The sequence below is a fragment of the Raphanus sativus genome, chromosome 7 (genome assembly GCF_000801105.2).
Source record: "Raphanus sativus cultivar WK10039 chromosome 7, ASM80110v3, whole genome shotgun sequence".
NCBI classification, from domain to species: domain Eukaryota; kingdom Viridiplantae; phylum Streptophyta; class Magnoliopsida; order Brassicales; family Brassicaceae; genus Raphanus; species Raphanus sativus.
This window is the reverse complement of record NC_079517.1, coordinates 3,300,155-3,323,434: the sequence shown is the minus strand read 5'-3', so window position 1 is coordinate 3,323,434 and position 23,280 is coordinate 3,300,155. Positions and strand designations below refer to the sequence as shown.

The following is a 23,280-nucleotide window of genomic DNA, read 5'->3' as shown; positions in this document are numbered from 1 at the left end:
AAGTAAAATGGTCAACTATTAATTTTAATAAATAATTTTAGTGATTTAGCTGATAATTTGTCATTATTTTAGAATATTAGTTAGTTTAGTAATATTTACTAATTCAAATAATAAATCTCAATTATCCTTCAAAATTATGGATAAAATAACAAATAAGTAAATTCACTTCTCAAATAATATTAAGATAACTCATATATATTATTTGAATTAGTAAATATTACTAAACCAAATTAATATCCTCAAGATAATAATAAATGAGATTATCTGTTAAATCACTCAAGATATATTATTTGAATTGGTAAATATTACTAAACCAAATTAATATCTTCAAGATAATAATAAATTATCAGTTAAATCATTTAAATTATTTATAATTCACTTCTTAAATAATAGTATAGATAAGCATCACTTAAATTATTTTAATATCATTAAATTAAATGGATAGAAAGTTTTTATTTAGTAGATATTCATATTAAAATATATATTTATTTTAATATTGTTTAAATTAAACTATATATCTTGACAAAATATATAAGAAAATTAATATCAAAATTTTAGAAATATCTAGGATACAAATTTATAATTATACAATTAATTTGATCAAATCATGATATTATAGTATGTTTGATGAAAACAACAACACTGAGAAGAAGCACAAACGAGGCACATGATTAAAAAAAAAAGTTAGAAGCAAATTTTACAAAAAAAAAAAGGTTAGAAGCACCCGTAGTGAAAGATGATTAGGTTGGCTCAAACCCAAATAGATGTTGACATAAGCCCACATTTGCTCTTACAGAAGGCCCATTCAATTGTTATTATTTTTTCTCACAAGCCAGAATATTTTATGTCAATCACAGACATCATTTATTATTCATATTCATTCCCGGAACTGAAATTGAAAGATTAGTATTAACAAGTCTTTTGAATGGACTTGGCCTATAGTATTAACTGTGTCGATGGCGATAGTAAAAAATACGCTGGGAACCAAGTCGGATGTGTACAAGAAGCGATTATCTGTTCTAACAACATCTTCAAAACATAGAAAGACGTCACTGTTTCGGTACAATAGACTGAGCATTCATTCGGACAATTTGTAAATATTTTATTCGCTTCTTGTTTTAAAATTAAGTTTATGTTGCAGATTGCTTTCACCAACATTGTTCACGTGATATAAAATGCCTTGGAAACCCAGGAAACAAATGATGACAAAAACTCCTATGTTGACAAAAAAAAATGAATGGTAGAGGCACGAGAAGAGAAGTATGGGGGTTTATTGGATAAGCTGAAGTCCTTTGTCCTGGTGCCATTTACAGAAGCCTTCCTCCAAGGCACATTTCATCCATGCATGACGACAATTCTCAACAGCTTCAGGAATCGTTAGCCACGTCCGACTTCTCCTCTCCTGTTCGGGCCATGAGTCCAGCTCTTCCTTCACATAAAGAGCGTACATTGCAGCTTTACACAATCCTTCAGGGCAAAACTCGTCTTGGTGAGTCTTGCTCTTGAACTCGTATTCTCCCAACAAATCCTGCAAGTTCGCAAATCAAATCAACAGGTTCAGTCCAGCTTCCTCCTACTAAACAATTAGAAAGCCTCTATATGTTTAGCATAAGCCAAACCGGCTTTAAACATCCATACTTGGGCATACAAAAAGGTTGTGAATAAAAAAGGGTTGTTCTCACCAGTAAAATCCCGCGAACTCCAGCTTCTTCGACAGCTTCTCTAGCTGCAGCCTCCCTAACTGTCTCATCATTCTCCCACCCTCCCTAATAACCAACCAAATACAATGTGATCTGAAACTTAAGTCAAGAAAGAAGAGAAACACAGAGATCATGTAATGATTCTTATGAACAATGAGAAATACCTTTGGAAAGAGAAGTCCAGGTCCACTAGAAGAACTGATCATCAACACTTCAACCACTTTCCCACATTCAGAATCACCCACTTCTTCCGAGATTCTTCTATATCTAAATGGAATGCACCTGAACCAAAGATCAAGGAAACACAGGTCAATTCAAAAGATCTACACAGTGGCATAGGTAAGGAAGGAGGGGATCGGATCAAATCAATTACAGTACCCGGCAACGAGACGGCAGCCATTCTCGTAGCGTTGCTGGAGCCGACCCGTACGAGCGATCAAATCACACATCCTCCTCCTAAGATCCGAGAACAAAAAAAATTCGGTTCTAAGGATCCGAGAACAAAATTTCGAGTTCAAAACAAAAGTGTGCTACAACAAGCTCAAGAGAATGCTGAAACTTCCTCCTGCTCTCGATGAATACAAATGCGATTCTACCTCAACCATCCTCAGATTCCAATTCGAGAAGAGATTCGATCTTATCCAATCGCTCTGATTATGGGATGAGATCTAGGCTCAAAGATTTTGTATTATGATTACAAAACTCAACAATAACAGTTTCCTACTATTCTCGCTTTATCGTAAACCGGTTTATAACGCCCGTGAAATAAAATAACCGGCTTCTAACCGAACAGTCCCTTTTTTTTCCAATTCTCCCTTTATTATATCAGTATGGAGAAAGACATGCTTACTTACTCATCGTCTTTCTCTACTAGGTGAGTAATAAACAATGAAGATCGTGATGTTTACAAAATCGCAACCCACTATACACAGTGAAGCTACTTTACATTATATATAATTTTCCTTATTTTTCCCCTGACAACAGTGCCTCTTTCAACAGAGTGTTGCCGGATTGAAGATCACTGTATGATGAATTCTTGCTGCTCCCATCACTCCCGAACCTCCTCAAGAAACTTGGTTTCTTCTGGTCTTCAGAGTTATTAGAGCTCTGTACATACGTAAGACACACCTGTACCGCGTCGTGTACTCTCACAAAGTACCATTCTTTTCCAACCAGCTCCACCATTCCTGATCTCGCTATCGTCATGTGCACATCCTTGTTCGGATTTGAAATCGCTAGCTGAATCTCCCTTGCTTTGTATTCCTGATACAACTCTTTCAGGGCTTCCACCGCGCTCGAGTCTATGTGAGTTACAGCTGCCATTTTTGTTTTTATTTATTTATTTTTGTTTAGAGATTTTATATTCCCTCTTCCAAACATTTTGATGTTCAATAGAAAAATTAAATATAGGGCCCCTTACGAGACATTTCGATGATAACAAAGGAGATTCTCTCCACCTCTGGTCCTCGGGTTGTGTATTTGTCAACAGCTACTTCATATTCTCTTAGTCTGCATTTTGAAAAAAACAACACGGCTTGTTATTCTTTCAATAGATTCACACCATAAGCATGTCACTCTCACCTGTCCTTGATGTAACTTATGTTGGCAAAGTAAATAGGAGAATCGATTCGAACAATCACTATCCCGTTGTATGTATAAGCCTCGGGATACTGCTTTATGTTTCTGTACACTGTGGTGCCTGGAAGACGCCCCAAGACAGCTACCAGGGGAACATTCATGATAAGAAATGAAACCAAGTTAGAAAATTAGACACTCTTAGAACGCATGTGACAGAGAGGCGATTGAACATAATTCCTCCTACCAATATGAGGGTTTGCAGACTCGTGGATAACGAATGCTAGTGAAAAGCCAACCTAAAGTTGAAAGTATTTGCAACTGCATGAGTCCTTAGAAAGCCCATTCCTCACGACTCATACGTATATACACATTAGTAAGGTGAAGCCGTACATACTAAAGTTTCTAAATACTCACACCAACAAGGACACCGATCTCTATTCCAAAGAACAAAGTCGTGGTGCTAGTGATGGTCCAAAGTGTAAAGTCCCTCTTGTCCACACGCCACAGGAAGATAGCTTCATCATAGTCCACCTACAGGTAAACATCCGAAACATGTATATGTAAAAAACAGAAGAAAATTCATTTTTCTTCTTGGCAGGTGGGTTTATTTGAACTTACCAAGCCACTCACAGCAGAGATCACTATTGCTGCCAAAGCACACTGTGGATTCGAGGGAGATAAGCAACGGAGTGAAAGTTAGAAGCCATAGTTCGCGACCCTCCAAAGTTTCAGAAAGAGCAACAAGTACTATAAACTGAAATATTCACCATAGGTAGACAAACCTGTGGTATATATTTGAACACTGGTGTCAAGAACAGCAGAGAACACCCAATGATGATTCCTGTTATGAGTCCTGATAGGCCAGTCTTAGCTTCACTTTCATTATTCACAGCTGATCTAGAAAAGGATCCTAATTTTGCATTCAGGATATCCACAGATTCGTCCAGTTAAGGTTATTAACTCCAAAAAGCTGTATACAATAATAATATGGAAAAGAGTACATACGTATCTGGCAATTGTTGATGACTTTCATCATCTCAAGATAACGTACCTGTAGTTGGGTATGCTGAAAATAATGACCCCAAGATATTTGCAACACCAAGACCAAACAACTGTCAAGTGAGAGGAGAAACAGTTGAGCGTTCAATGAAAAGGGCCGTAAAAGAAACGAAAAAGAGCAGTTATACTGTCTACCACAATTGGGATACCTCTGAATTTGAATCCAACTCATATCTGTTTTTTGCTGCAAGTGCTTTGGCAATTCCCACAGATTCCTGGATACAAAAAAAAATCTAGAACTACGTCATTATGGAAAAAACAAAACATAGTAATGATATTGATATCTCACCAAGATGGCAACACCAGTAATGAGAGCTGATGTTGGAAGCAATGTTTTTGCATGATCAAAACTTCCTGGGAAAGAAAATGTTGGAAGGCCCTGAGGTATTTCTCCGACCTGGAACATACTAGATTTTGTTATTACTGCATATACTGAAACCAGTATGCAGCTCAACAAGGAAACCACAGTAAATATGGTTCGCCCTTCAGCTATCTGACTGACCAGAGAGATGGAAGGTGGATGGAACACTTTTGCAATGGTTGTACCAAGCACGATCCCTGTGAGTGGCGCTGCTGCTCGTAAGAACTGAAGTTCTTTCTTTGCTTTCCCCTGCCATGAAAACACCCATATGACCTTAGTAAGTATCATACTGTTTCCCTGGTAACACTGAAAAGAACAAGGCTCATACCACGTGCTTCATAACTTGAAGGATTACTAGAATGAGAGATCCCATCAAGAAAGGTGGCCACTGAAACTACAAAAGACGAAAAAAAGATCCATCTAAACAACGTAAGAGTAACTAGAAACAATAGGCTTTCGGAGCCAATCTTGCTTTTGGGACCTTATCAGCTCCAGCTATAATACTCTCAACGAGCGGCACGATCTTGCTGCTCCTGGCAACGCTATACCCCAGGAAATATTTGACTTGAGATAATCCAATGACAATGGCGGAAGCACTTGTAAATCCAGATATAACCGAGTGACTAATGAAACGAATAAGCCATCCAAGCCTATATATTCAAACACACAAAATACAAAGGGAGATGATGCTCAGGAAACAGAGGAAATTTTTTATTAAAAACGTATAATAGATAATCTTCTCTGATTACCTTAAGAGGCCCATGATGCACTCCAAGATTCCAACCAAAAGCGCCAACAAAACAGCAAGCTCAATATGTAACTCCTCAGACGAATCAGCTATATCTCCCAAAGCGTTGGAAACAAGAAGTGACACCAATGCTACAGGTCCAATCGCAAGCTGACGTGACGATCCGAATACAGCATACACAAATATCGGCACAAACGATGAATCTACATCACAAACACACACAATCAAATCAATGATAAAAAGATCACAAACAAGAGGATGAAACGCAACGCACATAGACCGTAGATTGGTGGAAGGCCAGCTAGCTTCGCGTACGACATCGCCTGGGGAACGAGCATTACACCGACGGTGACGCCGGCCATGAGATCGAGCTTGAAGTACTCGTTCCAACGGTACGTGCGAATCCACCGGAAGCAAGGGAGGAGAGTGCCGAACCAATCGAGGAGGCTCATGCGCTTGATCTTGGCCGTCCATCGGGAGAAGTGTTCGCCGAAAGGGATGGAAGGAGGACGAGCGTGGTCGGAGGTGTCCGGGTGCTGGAGCGGGATTACTTTTACGGGTCGGTTCTGACCTGGAGTCTTGGGGGAGGAAGAAGAGGAGCCGCCGCCGCCGCTACCGGATCGTGAGAGGAGGCTGTTTAGGTCCTTGACGCTGAGAGATGCGTAGGACATGGCTGTGGCTGTGGCTGTGCGTCAGCCGTTGTGAGGGTAGTTTAGAAACCGTTGATGGTGAGAAATGAGAATGGAATACAGTATGTGTGCGGAAGAGGAAATGGTATCATGTGATCAATCATCATCATCATCGTTTATCACATGCTTATTCGGGAAAGGGAAAGCTTACACTAGTGGTGGTCAATTTTCAATTATGTTTCAACGAACTTAAAATAACTTTTCCTTTTTGTTTTATAAATAGAATAAAACCTTGACAGGTCTTTGCTTTGCTTTTTAAAAGAGAGAATATATTTGGGTCTGCTTAGTAAAATTAGGCCTCGGTTTAGGACATCTGCTACACAAAAATTCGGTTTAGGACATCTGCTACACAAAAATTCATTCTATATTTCACTTTAAAATAGAGTAATCTTAGAGTGAAATACAGAATAAATTTTTGTGTACCATTGGAGATGATCTTATTGTTTCGATACCTCAGTTTCTAGGCTCTAAACATATAAAACTGTTCAATTATTTATAAAATTAGTTTAATTTTGGTTCAATTTTTTTGGCTTTTAACTCAATTTAGATAATAATTATAAGAACCAATTAACATCCAAAAAAATTCTGGTTCCATTTTAGTTTTATTTTTTCAAATAATTTGGATAAAATCAGATTTCGATTTTCAGATTAAATATCGGTTAATTCAGATAAATTTAATTTAAAAAAGATATTTAGTTAATCTAGTTTTTTGGGTAATTCAAATAATTTTAAATATTTCAAATAAAAATAATTGTTGAGCTTTTTAGTTTTTCAAATATTTCAGTTTATAGATAGTATTTTAAAACTAAATAGAATTAATATTTAGATATATATTATATATTTTAGATATTCAGATATTCATTCCGTTCTAGATTCATTTCCAATTTTTCAGTTTCACAAATATAAAAAATCGTTTAGTAATTTGTGAAATTTTCTTGTTAGGTTTATATGCCTAAGTAAAATGATTAAAATGATATTGAAAAGTACTAGATTTTGTTACTACTACGTAACCACTATAAAGTTCACGTCACTAAGTGCTTTCATTTGTTCCAAAGTAGACATACAACACGCAGTTTCCACAAATTACCATACAGATAGGCAAAGGAACTTGGGAGTTATGTCCAAAGAAGAAGGTAAAGAGAAAAACATATCATTGTAGTATGTGAGCATGCATGTGATTGATCATTTATTATTCTGAGTTGCTGAGCTTCTACTACTACTACTACTACTACTGCAGTTCTTTCTCTAGTTCATCGAATTCCCATCCATCAACCTCATCTGCAGAGTAATCACGAGCCACCTTACCAAATTCAGATTCAAGCTCCGCTAGCTCTGCTTCATGGTTAAACTCTTGACTGGAACCAGCAGCAGGAGTAGTAGTAGTCGGTGCTGTCTCGCTCAACTCTGGCTTCTGTGTCAGAGTAGTAGTAGTAGTAGATTCGAGAGGAGAATCCATGCTGCTACTGCTGGGCTTAGGGGCTTTGGGTGATGAAGCACTGCTTTTAGGAGATGGAGTCTCTATCTCTAAAGTTGGCCTCGCTATGGCTTCAAATTCTTGCCTCAGTTTCTCCATGTCATCAAATAGCTCTTTCACACGCCGGTCCTCCTTCCTGGTAAATAATTTTACGAGTTCACTACTTAATAATAATAATAATAATCATTAATAATATAAATTTAAATGTAACGTTCCCACTCACTTTTCCAGTTTGCTTTGGAGGACTTGGAAATGCTCTTTCATGTTATCCACAATGCTGAAGGTGGCAATGATCTAAGTTATTTCATACAACCATATTAGCGACGAGGAAGAGCAACTAGAAAACAATCAAAGCACGACAGGCGCAGCAATTCTCACCTTGGTCTCATAGTCTAGATACTCCTGCTCCAGACTCTTCCTCGGGTTTGAAACCTGAGTGTCACCCTGGTCTGCATTTGGTGGCTTCTCTAACCTGTCACCACCACATGCAAAAAAACTGTCACCAACTGCTACTAGGAGTTCATTTAACTTCCAACTAGCGGTATCAGCCGGAAACCAAACAATAATAAGAGCAATCGAATTCAACAAAGAGGCATTTACCCAGGACCAAGATTCTTCAGATTTTCCACATAATTTTCTATACGGCGTACTAAAGGTGTCACTTCCTTCTGTACAATAAAAATTGCTGAGTTAGCTCTGCCGTTTATTAATTAAGTTCTAAGTTTCTGCAAAAAGTTACCTTGTACGTTGAGAGTATATTAAAAGCAACATCCGAGAAGTAGTCCTCGTGCTTCTCCAGTTCGTCCCTAAGACATGCAATCCACTATTATTATTCATGGTGTGGTTTGGGCAGAAAAGCGAAGTATACTGCGAGAAACAGCTGAGAGTTTGATAGAAATACAAAGTCTGCTTATCCTTCGTTTCGGTGTATGAGCATTGAAGCAGCCATGTATCCTCTAGAAAATTAATCCATGTCTTGATAACTTCTGATTCTTTCTTACAAGCTACAACTGATTTGGACAGGTCATCCTCCTGCATGCATAATCAAATTATTTCATGGGGAAATTATTAACCACGAGAGAGCTAACTCATCTAAAAAGAAAACGACACCTTTGTTTTCAGGTGAGCGATTATCTGATTGTTGGCTTCACCAAATTGATCCCTCTCCTCTGTCGCATTACGGAACCGAGCTTGAGCAGCAGCTAATGATATATTGACCTACGTGGAAGAATAATCATCGACACACCATCCTTACCACAATAATCATATATGCTCAAATGCAATAAACAAAGCAGATTAAATTACCCTCTTTAGTTCAGCTTCCAACTCATCTCTTTGTTTCTCAAGCTGTGCAATCTCCGCACTCAATTCCTGTTACATAATAATTAATAAAGAGAGAATCTCAATACTGGCAGCTGATGAACATACGGAGAATGCTGCCCACTATGTGTGTGTTTTTCTTACTTGCATACCAAAAAAACAAATAAAAAGTGGAAAAAAACAAAACCTTTTCCTTTTCACCGGTTTCATCTGTTTTCACCACGCGAGCTTTAAGTGCCTCTTCTTTCTGAAGTCTGCGGACAATTTATATCTATTAATGGTGTTTTTCCTTCAACGGACTAAGGCATATAACTACAACAAGACAAGCTTTGGTGAAAATCAGAAATGTAATAGTTTAAATTTGATATGCAAATGTTTTCAAAAAGTATATGCAAAGTTCAGCAGAAAATAGCGAGGAATGAATTGCACATTATCTCCGAAGTATTTACTGAAAATGATATAGTGGTGACACAAAGTGTACAAAACTTAAATATTTATTCATCTGGTCTGGGGAATTAACCATGTCATACCACAATTGAACAGAAAAGCTTTACCTATTTTCGGATATTCGTTTCTCAGCTTTGGAAATCGAATTTGCTAAAGATTCCAATAACACCTTGAGCTTGTCGACCTGGTTCAAAGACAAATTAATTCATTATTTTCCATGGTTAACACTCTCCCTAACATCAACAAGTCTGAAAATGTAAATGCTGTCATGGAATACAGGTAACTCTTATACTCCATATCAGTAAGTAGAACAAGATGATAATTAACAATACCAATCAATCAACCTGTCGTTATGATTGCGAATACTAAAGCCCACAAACTTACTTTCTGAGCATGTATGTCTGGTGAATCACCGCTGCTTAGTTGCCTCTTTCTAATTAAAAGCCCTTCTAATCTAGAGCAAATACGAATCTTTGCAAGTGTTTCTTTAAGAGCCTGCAAAACGAGATCAGATCACATGGAGCTACCCAAACGAGCTTAGGGAGAGAAAAAGAGGCATTGGAGATATTGTACGCTCACCTCTATTGTTAATGGAGCCTCTTTACCTCCCTTGTGCTCACTCTCCTGTGGAGATTGAGAGGCGTTCATCTTTTCGAGCTTTTTTCTAAGATCAGAAGCTTCAGCATCAATTCTGAAAACATAAACTCAATCAGCAGTTATGCAAGATGAACATGGCTGTACTCAGTTATTCAATTATAGACAGAAACGAGAGCAAAAGGCACATCAATATCTTCATTAATCACCTCAACATTTCACCATTAATCTTCAATCCCGTGATAGCATTTTGGGCAAATTGAATTAATTCGTCCTGCTTAACCTGAACAAGAGTAACACATACACCATTGATGAGTAAACGAGGAGAACCAAAAGCCCATACATCTACATAAATGCTGACTTTTATTGCTCAAGCGCTTACCAGTACTTCATCCTTGTAACTCGAAAAGACTGTAGCAAGATCCTGCATACTGCTGACTATAGCATCATGAACTTCCTTTCCTCCATTTAGACAAAGCCTGAAAACAATGTTAACCTCTATAAATAAACGCATTAGGTATGAAAATAGCAACTGTCAATGTCAAAAAACGAAAGAAGGCTTTTTATTAGTTTGAAGCCATATTTTCACAATGCAATTTGGACCTACTCACCTAAACATGTCCAGGAGTAGAGTAACTTCCTCATCATGTGGTGGCTCCATAATCTGTAATTGAACGGTTAAACATAGAGTTAATAACACTCATAGACGGCCATGTTTTTCATATTTGCCTTTCACAGAATCACATCCCTACAATATTTTAGAGAATGAAAACCGTTTGTTTTTCACTTAACAGGTAGCCACCAAAGGATCAAATCTAGGTTGCGAAAGAATACCATGGACAGGACGATGCCCTCCAGAGCTTGACTTTGTAGAAAAACATCACGGAAGTTTAGTGGCTGACCTCCTATATCTGGATCGTAATACAAAACCTACACATGGAAAGGGATCTTCAGAAAAAAAAATCGTGTTGGAAAAAGTTAATATATAAGGCATATGAAATTAGAAGGAGAATACTAGTAGTAAGAAAGACACTTTTAATCAAAAAAAGTTAACCAAACTCACAAGGATAACAAACATATTTAAAAAAGTTAATTCTTGATGGCATCTTCATAAACTTCTTCCTCTTTTTAAAAAAAAAAACAAGCTGGGGAACATATAAGATTCTCAAACCAACACCAGTAAGGATCACAATCATCACTACTCAAGTAGTGTACTCTAGGCTTAGTAGATAAAATAGTAAACTATTTCAAACTTTTGTCATGCAAAAAAAAAAAACATTACCCATTCACGCCTCTTTGATTCATCAGAAGCAAGATGTTCCTCCTCAGAAGTCACATCTTTATCCTTGACGGAAGAAGTTCCAATAGCTTTGTCGATCTCCTTAAGCACAGACAACCATCTGGTAATAAGCAAAGCTCTTTCATGACCCCTGAAAGAGACTGCAGCTTCCTCCAGTCTCTGAATCGTCTGATTAACACTCTTATAGGCCCCAACTCGCTGCATAAAAGCCAACACAGACTCCACCAGATTATTCATTCGTTCATGCAACTCCTTAAATCAAAAACCTGACCTAATTGCAAAAGGGGAAATAAGGGAAAGGGGGGGGGGGAGAAAATTACAATGCGGTCTTGGAACAATTTGGCACCTTCAGCGACGGCTTGGCCAGCCTGCTGGACGACGGAGTCGGCATAGTTCTTGACGGTTCGTGTGATGTTTTTGCGGTTTCCAACCTCCACCGCCTTATTCACAGCTGTTCGCAGCCACGACATGATCTTTCTGCTCTTAACTACGGAACAAATCTCCTCTCGTCGGGAAGACAAAATCAATTTCAGAGTCTAAAATCACCGAAATGAAATGAGAGAAGCTCGGTCAATGTATCTGATATTAATTTTTTTTTTTTTTTTAACATTTTTCTCTCGGATATTCACTAATGTATCTAATAAACACTCGGGTCGGATCTCGGATAGTTTAATCCAAGGCAAAATCAGACTGCAAGGGCTCCACCTTTACAAACCAAACACCCTCAGATTCTCTCTTCTCTTCTCCAAGAGAGAACAGAACACTTCCCGACAAAGGGAAGAACAATGTCGGGTCTCCACCGATCATCAAGTTCATCGAAGAACGTCGGAAACTGCCTCCCCTCTAAGGTACTCCTTGACGATCTTTGCAGGTTTTTTTTTGTTTTTTGTTTATAGATTAAAAGCGAAAGGCTTTTTCTAGTTGATAGTGAAGTGATGTGTGTTCGGTACTTATTGATGTCTTAACGGATTGGCTTTTTTTTTTTGTCTCCAGTCGATTTGTGTTGAATGTCCCTGAAGAAGATCAACAGTCATTCAAGAGGATTCTGTTTCTGTGGTGGAGTATGCTTATTGGTAATTATGAAGACAATGCTGTAGAGAATGATCAGACGTTAAAGTCTTTGTCTTTGAAGGAGTTTACTTCTCTCCGTATTCTTTCCTGATTCCTCTCTGTGTTTCAGTATAAGCTGATTAGTGTTTAAATTTGTTCTATGTGGATCTTCTTCTTTCCTTAACATGAGCTTGTACTCAACAGCTGTGATGTTTTAAGACCTTATGTCTCTAACTTTGATGACATTTCTAAAGACTTTACGTGTCTTACAAGTGTGAGTTCCTGTCACTGGAGCTATTATTCTGGATGAAACTTATGAACGGGTTGTTAGACCACCCTTGTGATCTTTACAGTTTTTGGATCTTTTCTTGTCATCATCAGTTTACTTGGCACATTTCTCTCTCTCGTTTTTTTTTTTGGATTTTTCAGTGCTTGTTGGTGAAGGGATGGAAAGGAACAAGCTAGAGCTTTCCCCGCGGGAAGAAGAGTAAGGATGAAGAAGACTATGCCTGTGCTATACGTGAGGTTTGTTATCGATTTTTATTTATTGCTTGTTGTCTTTTGCGTTAATCATCTGTTTTGTTCCTTTGTAGTAGCTTGATAGCAACCCACTCATTTATCATAATAATTGGCATTTTGAAGCTCTCTACTGCTGTTCTACTTGCTGCAGTTTAGGTGTAATTGCCCTTCTGATTGTTTGTTTAAACTTGGATCATGGGTTCATGCTGAAAAAGCAGAATGTTTTGTCACAGTTGGTTTTGCTGTTTTCCCTAACCGTTCTTCTATGTGCTTAAAACACAGGTCTTACAAGAAACTGGATTTGATGTCTCAAAGCTACTAAAGAAAGAAGAATACATTGAGTTTACATTCAGACAGCAAAGAGTGCGACTTTACATCGTGGCTGGGATGACAGATGATACATCTTTTGCACCACAAACAAAGAAGGAAATCAGTGTATGTAGGGATGTGGTTTTGTCTGCTGATGTAAGATGAGTTTCTTACGCTCAGTTGTTGTGGAATAATTGTAGGAAATTGCATAGCATCCGCTTGATCATCTTCAGCCAGCAAGTAATTAGGTGATAACTCATGGAGTTGCTGGTCTCAAGTTGTATATATATGGTGGCACCTTTTCTTGCGTGAGCCTTTTTATTTTTCCATCTAGATAGATTCGTGTTTCAAATTTCTTTATTGGTGCATCATAGCGTTAAAGATTTACAAACATCTGCAGGTCGTTGAAGTCGTGGATATCAAAGCATCCGGCTCCTCTACCACGGAGACGTGATAAGCCATCTAGAGGTTTTGACATAAGTCTTTTTTTTATTCACCAAGCATCCATAAAAGAAAAGGTTTCCTTTCTGTGACAGAGATCGACTTCATAGACTTTTTTGTACAGCACGCTGCGTGTGGAATTCAAAAGGCTAGTAGTGTTGGAGGAAACCGAATAGTAACAACAGCCACAACGGAAAGCTACAAGAAAAAAGCCCGAATTAATAGACCATCCTCAGGACACAGAACCTGGAAACAGTTTCAGAAGCTTCGAGTTCGGCACGTCAGCAATCTTGGAATCAGCTTATTCAGTTTCTTAATTTGTAACCTTGACTTCTTATTTTTTTAATTTTTCACTTATTATTATGTTAAAGAAAAACGTATGTAAAAAGCATTCTTTTCACCGGGTCCAGAAAATGAATTTTACCTAGTTAAGAAAGTTAAGTTACTATAACTATCCTAATGACAGATGATCATCTTTTCACTTTGTATGATTTTATCTTCTTAGCTTGAAGGTTGGTGGAGGAACGGTGGCCTAAATTGGGCAACAGTGACCTAAAAGTATATATCTGAACACTATACGAAACCATCGTGGTGACATGTGGCATTTTGTGTTTTTACGCTTTCACTTGTTTGAAGTTTAGGTTTGGAGGTTCATCTACACTAGCCGTCACCATTGTGACTTTGAAGTTTTTCTTCTAATCTCTTTTATAAATAAAATCATTCATCAAACTAATCAAGGCATGTTATAGAAAAAACAGCCCAACAACATTCACAAGTTTATCTATATATATTTATAAGAACTAAACCATCACCCCCATTACACAGAAACTCATCCTCTCCTCTTTCGTCTTTCTCCTGCTAACGGTAGTTTTTAACGCCGTTAGTTCTTATTTTCCCGCTTTCACATAAACCCCCCCAAAAGAAGTAATGTCCCGCGTGGTAGCAGCAGACGACAATATGTCGTTACCGTTCTTCTCCCCGGAGCCTAACCATCTCTCCAGCTTCTCAGGCGCCTCTTCTTCTCCAACAACCTTCGCACAGCTCTTGAAGAACGTCGGCGACACCACGACGGTCGAGCTCAACGATCAGCACCTCGTCGATATGAATCTCGCCTCCCCGGACCGTTCCGTACCCTTCCATCTCTCCTTCAGCGATCTCACTTACAGCGTCAAAGTCCGCCGCAAGTTCTCCCTGAGACGCGTCCCTTCCGCAGACCCCACCGTCGGAGAGACTCCATCCTCTTCCAAGACGAAGACGCTTCTCAACGGAATCTCCGGAGAGGCTCGAGACGGAGAGATACTAGCCGTGCTGGGAGCGAGCGGCTCCGGAAAATCGACGCTGATCGACGCTTTGGCGAACCGAATCGCGAGGGGGAGCTTGAAAGGGAACGTGACGCTCAACGGCGAGGCTCTCAACTCGAAGATGCAGAAGGCGATCTCGGCCTACGTGATGCAGGACGATCTCCTCTTCCCGATGCTCACGGTGGAGGAGACGCTGATGTTCGCGGCGGAGTTTCGTCTCCCGAGAAGCCTCTCCAAGTCGAAGAAGAGCCTCCGAGTGCAGGCTCTGATCGATCAGCTGGGGCTTCGGAACGCGGCGAAGACGATCATCGGAGACGAAGGTCACCGCGGGATCTCGGGAGGAGAGAGGCGGAGAGTTTCGATCGGGATCGACATCATCCACGATCCGATCCTGCTTTTCCTCGACGAGCCGACGTCGGGTCTCGACTCGACCAGCGCGCTCAGCGTCGTTAAGGTTCTCAAGAGAATCGCGCAGAGCGGGAGCATGGTGATCATGACTCTTCATCAGCCTAGTTACCGTCTCCTTCGCTTGCTCGATAGGCTGCTCTTTTTGTCACGTGGACAAACCGTCTTCAGCGGGTCCCCCGCGATGCTTCCGAGTTTCTTCGCGGAGTTTGGCCACCCGATTCCGGAGCGGGAGAATCGAACCGAGTTCGCTTTGGACCTGATCCGAGAGCTGGAAGGATCAGCTGGTGGGACGAGGAGTTTAGTCGAGTTCAACAAAGAGTTCAGGGAGAGAAAAGCAGAGCCGAGAACTCAGACCGGTCTGTCTCTTAAAGAAGCAATCAGCGCAAGCATCTCCAAAGGCAAGCTCGTCTCCGGAGCTACGACGACTAGCTCCGGATCGAGCCCTGTTTCCACCATCCCGACGTTTGCGAACCCGTTCTGGGTGGAACTTCTGGTTCTAGCCAAACGTTCCATGACTAACTCCCGCAGACAGCCCGAGCTGTTCGGGATACGACTAGGAGCTGTTCTAGTCACCGGATTCATCTTAGCAACCATGTTTTGGCAGCTTGACAACTCCCCTAAAGGAGTCCAAGAACGTCTCGGATTCTTCGCGTTTGCAATGTCGACGACGTTCTACACCTGCGCAGACGCTCTACCCGTTTTCCTCCAGGAACGTTTCATCTTCATGAGAGAGACCGCTTACAACGCTTACAGAAGATCCTCGTACGTGCTTTCCCACTCCCTAGTGGCCCTTCCTTCGTTAATCATCCTCTCGCTAGCTTTCTCAGCGGCTACGTTCTGGGCCGTGGGGTTAGATGGAGGCCTCATGGGCTTCCTCTTCTACTTCCTAATAGTCTTGGCAGCTTTCTGGGCGGGAAGCTCCTTCGTCACTTTCTTGTCAGGCGTTGTCCCGCATGTGATGCTCGGTTACACCATCGTGGTAGCTATCTTAGCCTACTTCTTGCTTTTCAGTGGATTCTTCATCACGCGAGATCGTATCCCTGCCTACTGGATCTGGTTTCATTACATCTCCTTAGTCAAGTACCCTTACGAAGCTGTTCTTATAAATGAATTCAGTGATCCGACGAAGTGTTTCATCAGAGGAGTTCAGATATTCGACAACACACCTCTCGCTGCTGTGCCTCAGGGGATGAAAGTTAGGCTTCTTTCGACAATGAGCAAGTCGCTTGGCATGAGGATCACGAGCTCCACTTGCTTGACCACAGGATATGACATTTTGAAGCAGCAAGGGGTTACGGATCTCAGCAAATGGAATTGCTTGTGGGTCACGGTCGCTTGGGGCTTCTTCTTTCGTATTTTGTTCTACTTTTCTCTGCTTTTGGGCAGCAAGAACAAGAGGAGGTAATACGTTTGATCTTTTATGAAGGATTGATTTGAAACTATGTATTAGTTGTTTGTATCCTGTACTTTTTGTTTATTCTTTGTTGTATATGTTGGTAAATTTGTTAAAAATGCACCATTTGAACATTGTATGAAGAATCATATGACATGTATATGCTGAAAGATTTGCTAAAACCATGGTTAAGGTTAAGACATGGTCTCATCACTGAAACACATCATCCTCTAAAAAGCTTCATAAACTTGCCTCAGAAATAAGAAGTGTATAATATAATACAAACTCAGACATTCCAAATCAGAATGCTGGACTCTCTCCTAGTTCCCAACACTTCATCAACAACATCTACTGGTTAAAACAGGCGAAACTCCATGGCATGAGTTGTTCACATGCCTACACTTGATAGGCAACATCAATCAGAAATATGTTACCTATGGTGAGAAGCACTTTCGAAGTTCAAACTCACATGAAGTGAGAAAAAAAGAGAGGAGTCATTTACCAAACCAAAAGGTCAAAGGTGGTAGCAACTTGAGCAGTTTTACAGTATGTTTTGTACATGGCCAGTAAACCCCTTTCCAACAGCAGATAATCAGTGACTGTTTCAACATTTCAAGCAAGCTGGGTGTAGCTTATACTTCAAGTTCCACAAAGATGTGTACTTATCAAAATCATCTTGGGCGTACCTAACGTTGAATTGATGACGACATGTTAGAAGAATTCATCACCTGGTGTTATTCCAGATGAAAATGAATGTTCTAAGCCAAAAACAGTCATAGCTCATCCATATAGTAGGGGTTAGTCATTATTGTCTTGCCAGGTCCAACTTCGAATACTGCACTCTAGTGCTTTGCCAAAGAGACTCCATTCATCGAAACCTGCATTTTTTGCCTGTCTAAAAAGGTGTATGGAGCTAAATGTCTGGCATATATTTCAACAAGAGGAAAGTGTCTCTTCTAACACCTTAGTCATTCCTCGCCTCATATCTATCAGACCAGTCACGTTATACCACAAGAGAAGAGCTGTATATATACACAGGCAAGCACTGACCAAGCTATTGGAATGTCCACAGTTATCAGCCACTAACTGGCCTCATCCATGGCAAACCACAGAACTTTCGTTTGGTACCTAATTCACTATACTAAAAATCTTCCTGGTCTTAGAAGATTCATGCAAACTGAAGAATAATCTTTTCTCTAAAACCCATCACCACCACCACCAAGCTCATCCTGTTGCCAAATTTCACTGTGCTTTGAAGTTTCATCCTCTTCCATATTCTTACTTCTTCCAGAAGCATTCTCACTCGAATTCATATTCTTCCCATCAGTCTCCACTAAACTCCCTTGTTCTCCTCTATTTTCAATACCATTGTTCTGTCCAAACCTTGCAGCTTCAGGGTCACCACCCTCTGCATTAGTAGGTGCACAACCATCATTATTAAAAGATTGTCTAAAAGAGCTGGCACCATCATGTACATAACCGAATTGCCTTCTCTCAGAACCACCATCAACACCAAACCGTTCAGAATGCATCGGTCCTTCAAAGAAACCATCACCATAATCAACCCTCTCTCGAGGATCAAAGTTGTTCAAGTTCCTATGTACACCACGATCATATGGTTTCCTAAAAGAGATGCCATCTCTTCCATAACCTCTGCCCCTTGCATACCCTCTCCCCCTTTCATAACCACGTCCCCTTCCAGCATTCGGTCTATGCGAGTAAGGCGGAGAGTTGTGCCTTCTGACAAAGCCTTCCCTTGGATAACCAGAATGCTCAGGCGAGCTTAGCCTCCCCGTTCTGTAACCAGAGGGTGATCTACGACGAGAAAAGTCTGTGTTCTCACTGAAATCTTCCTGTGACCTGTTCCTGAATGACGAGGACGGACCAGCTGACCTGTCTCTTGATCTAACTGGAGACCGTGAACGAAATCCATGAAAGTCTCGTTTGGAGTTGTTTGAAAAGTTTGTTCGTCCACCACGACCAAAACTATTCCGACCTCGATAGGGACGTGATTGAGTCATGAACATTGGCTGCTGCTCCGTACTGTTGGATTGCATTCCCCTTGTGAACTTCTCACCGTCTCTAAAACCGTGAAACTCAGATGCATCCTCTTTGTTTGTTGGTCTATATGAAAAGCTAGCGTTTCTTCTCGTAAAGGAGTGGTGGGGAAAAGAGGTTCCTTCATCGTTTGCAGGCCGTCTCCCTCTATAAGAATTAAACGTAAAAGCGCCACCACGACCCCGACGAGTGTTTTCATAACTATTGGACTCAAAATCTGCAATTCATAAGATGGAGATTAGCATTGAGTTTTAGAAAGACAAATGATCTTTGTTGTTCTTCCATTGAAGAAAATAGATTATGAGTTTTTACTTTTTGTGTCCCTCTCATGCAGATTGCTTTCTGTATCATCAGAGAACCTCCTTTTGTGAGGCATGAAATTTAATCTTGGGCTTCTTATAGCTTTGCCATGGTACCTCTCACGCGAGAAGCTGCAGGACTCATCACTAAGCAAAAGAAAACAATAATAGGAAGTTTCAAGTAAAATCCATAAAAGATATGAAAAACGTAAATGAGGTAAGAGAAAATCTCAACCTCCATCTCGAATGATATTTCCGCTGTCCAAGTGAGAAATCAGGCAATCTATCTCTTTCCGCAAAGCTGTCTGAAGCATCTAGTGTCTTAACTCGATTCGGACTACCTTCACTCAACTCCATAAGAGGATCATCGTCAAAAGTAGACATCTCTGCCTTGTGAGAAACTGGACTGTTGTTGTTATCTACTGTTTCAGGGTTATCACCGTTCCCGCCTGATAATGTAGACACGCCTGACACTCCTTCACTAGCATGAATGATTTGATGAGTTGAGTGTTCACCACCCTGAACTATCCGGCCTTCATTATAACCTGTACCATCAAAAATATTCCACTTGAATTTCTAGAGTTAAGCCTCTTAGTTTCTAAAATTAATGATTGCCATATGTCAACTAATTTGAAACATGACATCGACAGTATATTCCATAAGTTTATCAACAAGTGATGAGGCGGAGCATTCTTCAATAGTTTCATTACCTGTATTACCAAGAAGTGCAGCTTGACTCCCTTGATTGTTACCGTCAGATGGAACAGTAATATCCCTTTGTTCATTTTCATTACCTTCTGTAAGCATGGCAACTGGTCTCTGGACCTTCTCGTCGTCCTTACCAGATAAAACAATCTTTTCTTCACCACTCATAGGAAGTTCATCAGTATCAGGAGAAACATAAGTCTTGCAATCATCTAGAACTTTATCTTTGGTCACGGTATCATTCACACCTGATGCATTGAGGTTATGATCTCCTTGACCAGAACTCTGGCCTGGATTTCTCGTCATTACATTCAAGGACATTAGCGCATTGCCGATACCACTAGAAGAAGGTATGTATTTATCCTTCTGATTTGGCGTAAAACTCGTAGGCAAATCATTTGATTCCACTAATGGTCTATGGAGATGATTCAACGTTCCATCTTTCCTACTGAAAGCTACCGACTGAGTGAAGTTATTTGGCTCAGCCTTAACTGATACCGAATCCACAGGCTTCAAACTGCCAGATCCGAGACTATTTTCTTGTCTCAATCTAACAACAACATCCTGGCTCACTCTGTTACCGATCGGATCAACTTGAACACTCTCGTCAATCACTTCTGACTTCACAGTCCTAAGGTTTACCGAGTTCACATTACCAGCAATCATAACTGGTCTGGAAGAACTTGTAAAGGAAGATCTTGCCTCAGATGTGGTAGCTGATAGAGAAGGAGATTTCTCAACAGGAGGATATGCACCGAGGCCTAGACTAAGCGAACTAGTGGACTTAACCTGATGATCAAACAGCGGCAAAGCCACAGTAGGAGACTTAACCCCTATATGTTCTTTCTGTTTTTCAGATACAGACTTTGCAATAACATTAATTGATGTCTCCATGTCAGGGCAACCTGTGTTGTTACTGTTTAAGAAGGCACCAGTTGTCTTAACTCTAGTCTTGCGATCAAGACCATCTTCCCAAGCATCCATGGTAGTATTCAAATCCCAATTCGATCTGCTCACAACATTGTGAATGCCAGGTTCGGTACAAGTAGAGATAAAATCCGGGTCATGAGGGGCACAAACTCCCTTGCTTAACGACAAATTCAGTGCTGTAGGCTCTTGGTTCTCCAAGTATGGAGTCATAGAACCTAGCCGCAAGGCAACAGTACCCGCACCAGCAGATGCTTGTGTCTGACACTCTCCTCTGAGAGTTTCATTGCCACATGTCTCCCTAACAATGTCACGGGTCTTAAGAACACCAGAATGTTGTTCAGCTCTCATAGGAAGCTTTCCCAGAGAAGAATGAAGTGAATTGCCAACTATGTCAGAACTGGAAGGAGGGACCTCAGAGGAGGCTGCCAAAGCACTGGAGTTAACTGGTTCCTCAACTTTCACTCTAATTTGGTCAGGAACTAAGTTCCCAACACTCTCCGGTTTATCAGCATTTTTTCCGGCCAAAACAGACGGAGACAAGTAAGGGATTGGTTTACCAATATTGATCCTAGATCCCTCACCAGTCATTTTCTGCTTGACATGAGTCTTATCAGATGGATCCAGAGCACTCCTAGTATCACCTTGTGGATTGTTATTATCCAAAAGTGTCGAGGCTCCTGCTGCTTCCGGCTGCACAAAGTACTTCCTCTTCTTGATGGGAATAGCAGCATTGAAATCACTGTACCGCCATGTAGGCAGGCTGATCTGAGGCTGATAGATACCAACCAGACACAAGACAGTAATAAGAAATCAACAACTTGGTGAGTTTGTACAGATATTGAATGCATTAATATACCTGTTGGTTTCCAGACATAGTGTGTCGCTCGAAATAAATGTCCCAAAGATTGTACCTGTTTCAAGCTTAACTCCACCAAACACTTGCCAGATCTGTCTTTAAAATCAACTAAAGTCAAATAGAGTTTTCAGATCAAAATAAAAAGAAAGAAAAAAACATAAACCCTAATTCACGCAACTAGTAGAGTAAACACACAATGGAAGAACAAGAATCAAACAAACCTGATGGAGAGAAAAAGGGCGTCAACTGTATAGTTTCCGATGAAAGATACAAGCACTGACAAGAGAAGAGACGCAAATCCACCGACAAAAAAATAAGAGACAAGTTCAGAAGTCTATAGGATTTATAAGGAAGAAAGAGAATAATAATAGTGGGAGGGAGAGAAGAAGAAGAATCTAACCAAGAGTGATGGAGAGGTCTTTGAGTAGGCAGCAGTTTACAGGAAAGTACAGCTAATTGCTTCAAGAGAGAGATGCGAAGTTTGACAAGGGCCACACACTCACATAACTTTGCCTTTATATCATGTCTTAGTTTGACCCGCTACTAGGTCATTATTGTCGATATTATTTCTTAGGAGAATTTTCAATCATATAAAATATTAATATAAAAATAAATATAACTGAATATACCACATAGTTAACGACTTTATTATGTTTTATAGATTTTTTAAAAAAAAAAATATATATGTTTCTTTATCTTTTAAACCATTTTTTCAAATTATGAAATACTGGTAAAAAACTACCGAAATGTTATTTATGTTTTGTTACTTATTCTAATATATGTGGATATTTCTTTATTGCAAAAGCTACTAAAATAAATTCATGATTTATAATTTTCTATTAGTGATAAATTTTTTAGATGTCATAAACTTGAAAAGGTGATTAAAAGAATGAATATTGAATTCCTCTTCTCATTCCTTAAATATTAGATGATTTAATAGAAATATTTGATATGATTTTTTTCTCTATTCTTCATTTTTAGAAAGAAAAAAATTAAACAAAAATGTTCTTTAAAACTTTTTAAAATGAATAATAAATAACATAATTTATTTTGTTTGCATTATTTTACTTCATATTATTTTTTCTGTTTTTTTGTCGATATTATTTTTATTTTTATTTAGTGATCGCCAACTATAAATTATAATTAAATATAAATTGCATAGTGTACTTTTGGATAATATGCTCTATAGAATTATTTTTTTTAAGTCGATCGAATTAGCCGATAGATTCAAAATAAAAAGTTCATAGTTCTAATCAACTAAGACTAATTAATTTTTTTTAAAAAAACTATGCTGATAAAATTCAAATACTAAAATAGTGATGATAATACAAACTACCACTAAGCTACAGGTTACAATTGTGAGATAATATTAATTTTGAATATTTTGGACTTTTAAATTTTCAATTTAATATAAAAGTTAGATACAAAGAAAAAAATATTTGGTTAAAGGGTTTTTAAAAGTTTTAGCACTGCTTTAAGCCTTAGGGGCCGGGTAGCTAGACTAACTGGGGCTATTTACATATGCCTTTGCTATGGGTCTATAATAATGGGCCTTATAAATTGGGCTTTCAATGGACCATTTTTGACAAAAAATTAACTTTTACCAAAAATTGCAAGAGAGAGAGAGTGTGAAGTTGTTGAGCAGTCAAAGAGATCTTCCACATTTAATTCCTACGGTTGAATACTGAAAATATTAAAGAATTTACCAAAGAGAGCCACAGAAAACGAAGAGTGGGAGAGA

At 39.4% G+C, this 23,280-nt stretch overlaps 6 protein-coding genes across 10 annotated transcripts; 2 read left to right on the top strand and 4 right to left on the bottom strand.

Moving 5' to 3' along the window:
- Positions 1-1,081: 1,081 nt before the first annotated feature.
- LOC108817275 (nudix hydrolase 16, mitochondrial) lies at positions 1,082-2,430 on the bottom strand. Of its 2 annotated transcripts, XM_018589923.2 has the most exons (5): positions 2,297-2,430; positions 2,079-2,156; positions 1,865-1,982; positions 1,683-1,766; positions 1,082-1,528 (listed from the first exon to the last, which is right to left on the bottom strand). In XM_018589923.2, the coding sequence occupies exons 2-5, from the start codon at positions 2,147-2,149 to the stop codon at positions 1,271-1,273; spliced, it is 531 nt and encodes a 176-aa protein (XP_018445425.1). In that variant the 5' UTR covers positions 2,150-2,156; positions 2,297-2,430; the 3' UTR covers positions 1,082-1,270. The 2 variants fall into 2 exon arrangements, with proteins under 2 accessions (XP_018445425.1, XP_018445424.1); XM_018589922.2 differs by having other exon boundaries at positions 2,079-2,400.
- On the bottom strand, positions 2,180-6,297 carry LOC108817271 (sulfate transporter 4.1, chloroplastic). The gene is made up of 15 exons (XM_018589917.2): positions 5,721-6,297; positions 5,448-5,649; positions 5,180-5,348; positions 5,027-5,092; positions 4,840-4,947; positions 4,627-4,734; positions 4,487-4,552; positions 4,330-4,390; positions 4,061-4,188; positions 3,897-3,938; positions 3,693-3,809; positions 3,523-3,574; positions 3,282-3,420; positions 3,121-3,209; positions 2,180-3,016 (listed from the first exon to the last, which is right to left on the bottom strand). Exons 1-15 carry the CDS (start codon positions 6,115-6,117, stop codon positions 2,664-2,666), a joined length of 2,097 nt encoding a protein of 698 aa, XP_018445419.1. The 5' UTR covers positions 6,118-6,297; the 3' UTR covers positions 2,180-2,663.
- An 845-nt stretch (positions 6,298-7,142) lies between these two features.
- Positions 7,143-11,874, bottom strand: LOC108817805 (uncharacterized). The gene is made up of 18 exons (XM_018590606.2): positions 11,591-11,874; positions 11,253-11,468; positions 10,805-10,900; positions 10,582-10,634; positions 10,353-10,449; positions 10,180-10,253; positions 9,956-10,067; positions 9,761-9,871; positions 9,484-9,560; positions 9,117-9,183; positions 8,915-8,980; positions 8,720-8,827; positions 8,511-8,641; positions 8,349-8,415; positions 8,210-8,277; positions 7,988-8,081; positions 7,833-7,903; positions 7,143-7,745 (listed from the first exon to the last, which is right to left on the bottom strand). The coding sequence occupies exons 1-18, from the start codon at positions 11,738-11,740 to the stop codon at positions 7,364-7,366; spliced, it is 2,040 nt and encodes a 679-aa protein (XP_018446108.1). The 5' UTR covers positions 11,741-11,874; the 3' UTR covers positions 7,143-7,363.
- Positions 11,875-12,055: 181 nt separating this feature from the next.
- LOC108815159 (mRNA-decapping enzyme subunit 2) lies at positions 12,056-14,025 on the top strand. The gene is given in 14 exon segments (XM_056990895.1): positions 12,056-12,118; positions 12,167-12,216; positions 12,264-12,404; positions 12,525-12,582; positions 12,585-12,594; positions 12,597-12,643; positions 12,750-12,845; positions 13,122-13,274; positions 13,349-13,432; positions 13,434-13,456; positions 13,549-13,616; positions 13,714-13,733; positions 13,735-13,818; positions 13,820-14,025. Coding segments are annotated over 14 exon segments (984 nt in total). The 3' UTR covers positions 13,907-14,025.
- A 323-nt stretch (positions 14,026-14,348) lies between these two features.
- LOC108817614 (ABC transporter G family member 6) lies at positions 14,349-16,889 on the top strand. Its single transcript, XM_018590344.2, has one exon. The coding sequence runs from the start codon at positions 14,517-14,519 to the stop codon at positions 16,701-16,703; it is 2,187 nt and encodes a 728-aa protein (XP_018445846.2). The 5' UTR covers positions 14,349-14,516; the 3' UTR covers positions 16,704-16,889.
- Positions 16,890-16,917: 28 nt separating this feature from the next.
- On the bottom strand, positions 16,918-22,063 carry LOC108817613 (uncharacterized). 4 transcript variants are annotated; one of them, XR_008936462.1, is made up of 8 exons: positions 21,940-22,063; positions 21,761-21,815; positions 21,540-21,631; positions 19,759-21,454; positions 19,284-19,593; positions 19,062-19,195; positions 17,194-18,966; positions 16,918-17,087 (listed from the first exon to the last, which is right to left on the bottom strand). XR_008936462.1 is itself a non-coding variant. In XM_018590340.2 (7 exons), the coding sequence occupies exons 3-7, from the start codon at positions 21,555-21,557 to the stop codon at positions 17,888-17,890; spliced, it is 3,237 nt and encodes a 1,078-aa protein (XP_018445842.1). In that variant the 5' UTR covers positions 21,558-21,635; positions 21,761-21,815; positions 21,940-22,063; the 3' UTR covers positions 16,918-17,887. The 4 variants fall into 4 exon arrangements, 3 of the variants coding, with proteins under 3 accessions (XP_018445842.1, XP_018445843.1, XP_018445844.1); XM_018590340.2 differs by having other exon boundaries at positions 16,918-18,966; positions 21,540-21,635; XM_018590341.2 differs by having other exon boundaries at positions 16,918-18,966.
- Positions 22,064-23,280: the final 1,217 nt, after the last annotated feature.

Coding starts and splice junctions, on each gene's coding strand:
- LOC108817271 (XM_018589917.2), bottom strand. CDS start 6,117: ATGTCCTACGCATCTCTCAGCGTCAAGGACCTAAACAGCCTCCTCTCA. Junction 3,810..3,896: donor TCTCTGCTGTGAGTGGCTTG/GTAAGTTCAAAT, acceptor GTTTACCTGTAG/GTGGACTATGATGAAGCTAT. Junction 3,017..3,120: donor TGTTATCATCGAAATGTCTC/GTAAGGGGCCCT, acceptor CAAAAATGGCAG/CTGTAACTCACATAGACTCG.
- LOC108817805 (XM_018590606.2), bottom strand. CDS start 11,740: ATGTCGTGGCTGCGAACAGCTGTGAATAAGGCGGTGGAGGTTGGAAAC. Junction 10,254..10,352: donor GTTACAAGGATGAAGTACTG/GTAAGCGCTTGA, acceptor ACTCTTGTTCAG/GTTAAGCAGGACGAATTAAT. Junction 8,642..8,719: donor TCGCTCACCTGAAAACAAAG/GTGTCGTTTTCT, acceptor TTATGCATGCAG/GAGGATGACCTGTCCAAATC.
- LOC108817614 (XM_018590344.2), top strand. CDS start 14,517: ATGTCCCGCGTGGTAGCAGCAGACGACAATATGTCGTTACCGTTCTTC.
- LOC108817613 (XM_018590340.2), bottom strand. Junction 19,196..19,283: donor AAATATCATTCGAGATGGAG/GTTGAGATTTTC, acceptor TCTTTTGCTTAG/TGATGAGTCCTGCAGCTTCT. Junction 18,967..19,061: donor GCATGAGAGGGACACAAAAA/GTAAAAACTCAT, acceptor TATGAATTGCAG/ATTTTGAGTCCAATAGTTAT.
- LOC108817275 (XM_018589923.2), bottom strand. CDS start 2,149: ATGTGTGATTTGATCGCTCGTACGGGTCGGCTCCAGCAACGCTACGAG. Junction 1,983..2,078: donor GGCTGCCGTCTCGTTGCCGG/GTACTGTAATTG, acceptor TCTTTGGTTCAG/GTGCATTCCATTTAGATATA. Junction 1,529..1,682: donor GAGTTCGCGGGATTTTACTG/GTGAGAACAACC, acceptor GCGAACTTGCAG/GATTTGTTGGGAGAATACGA.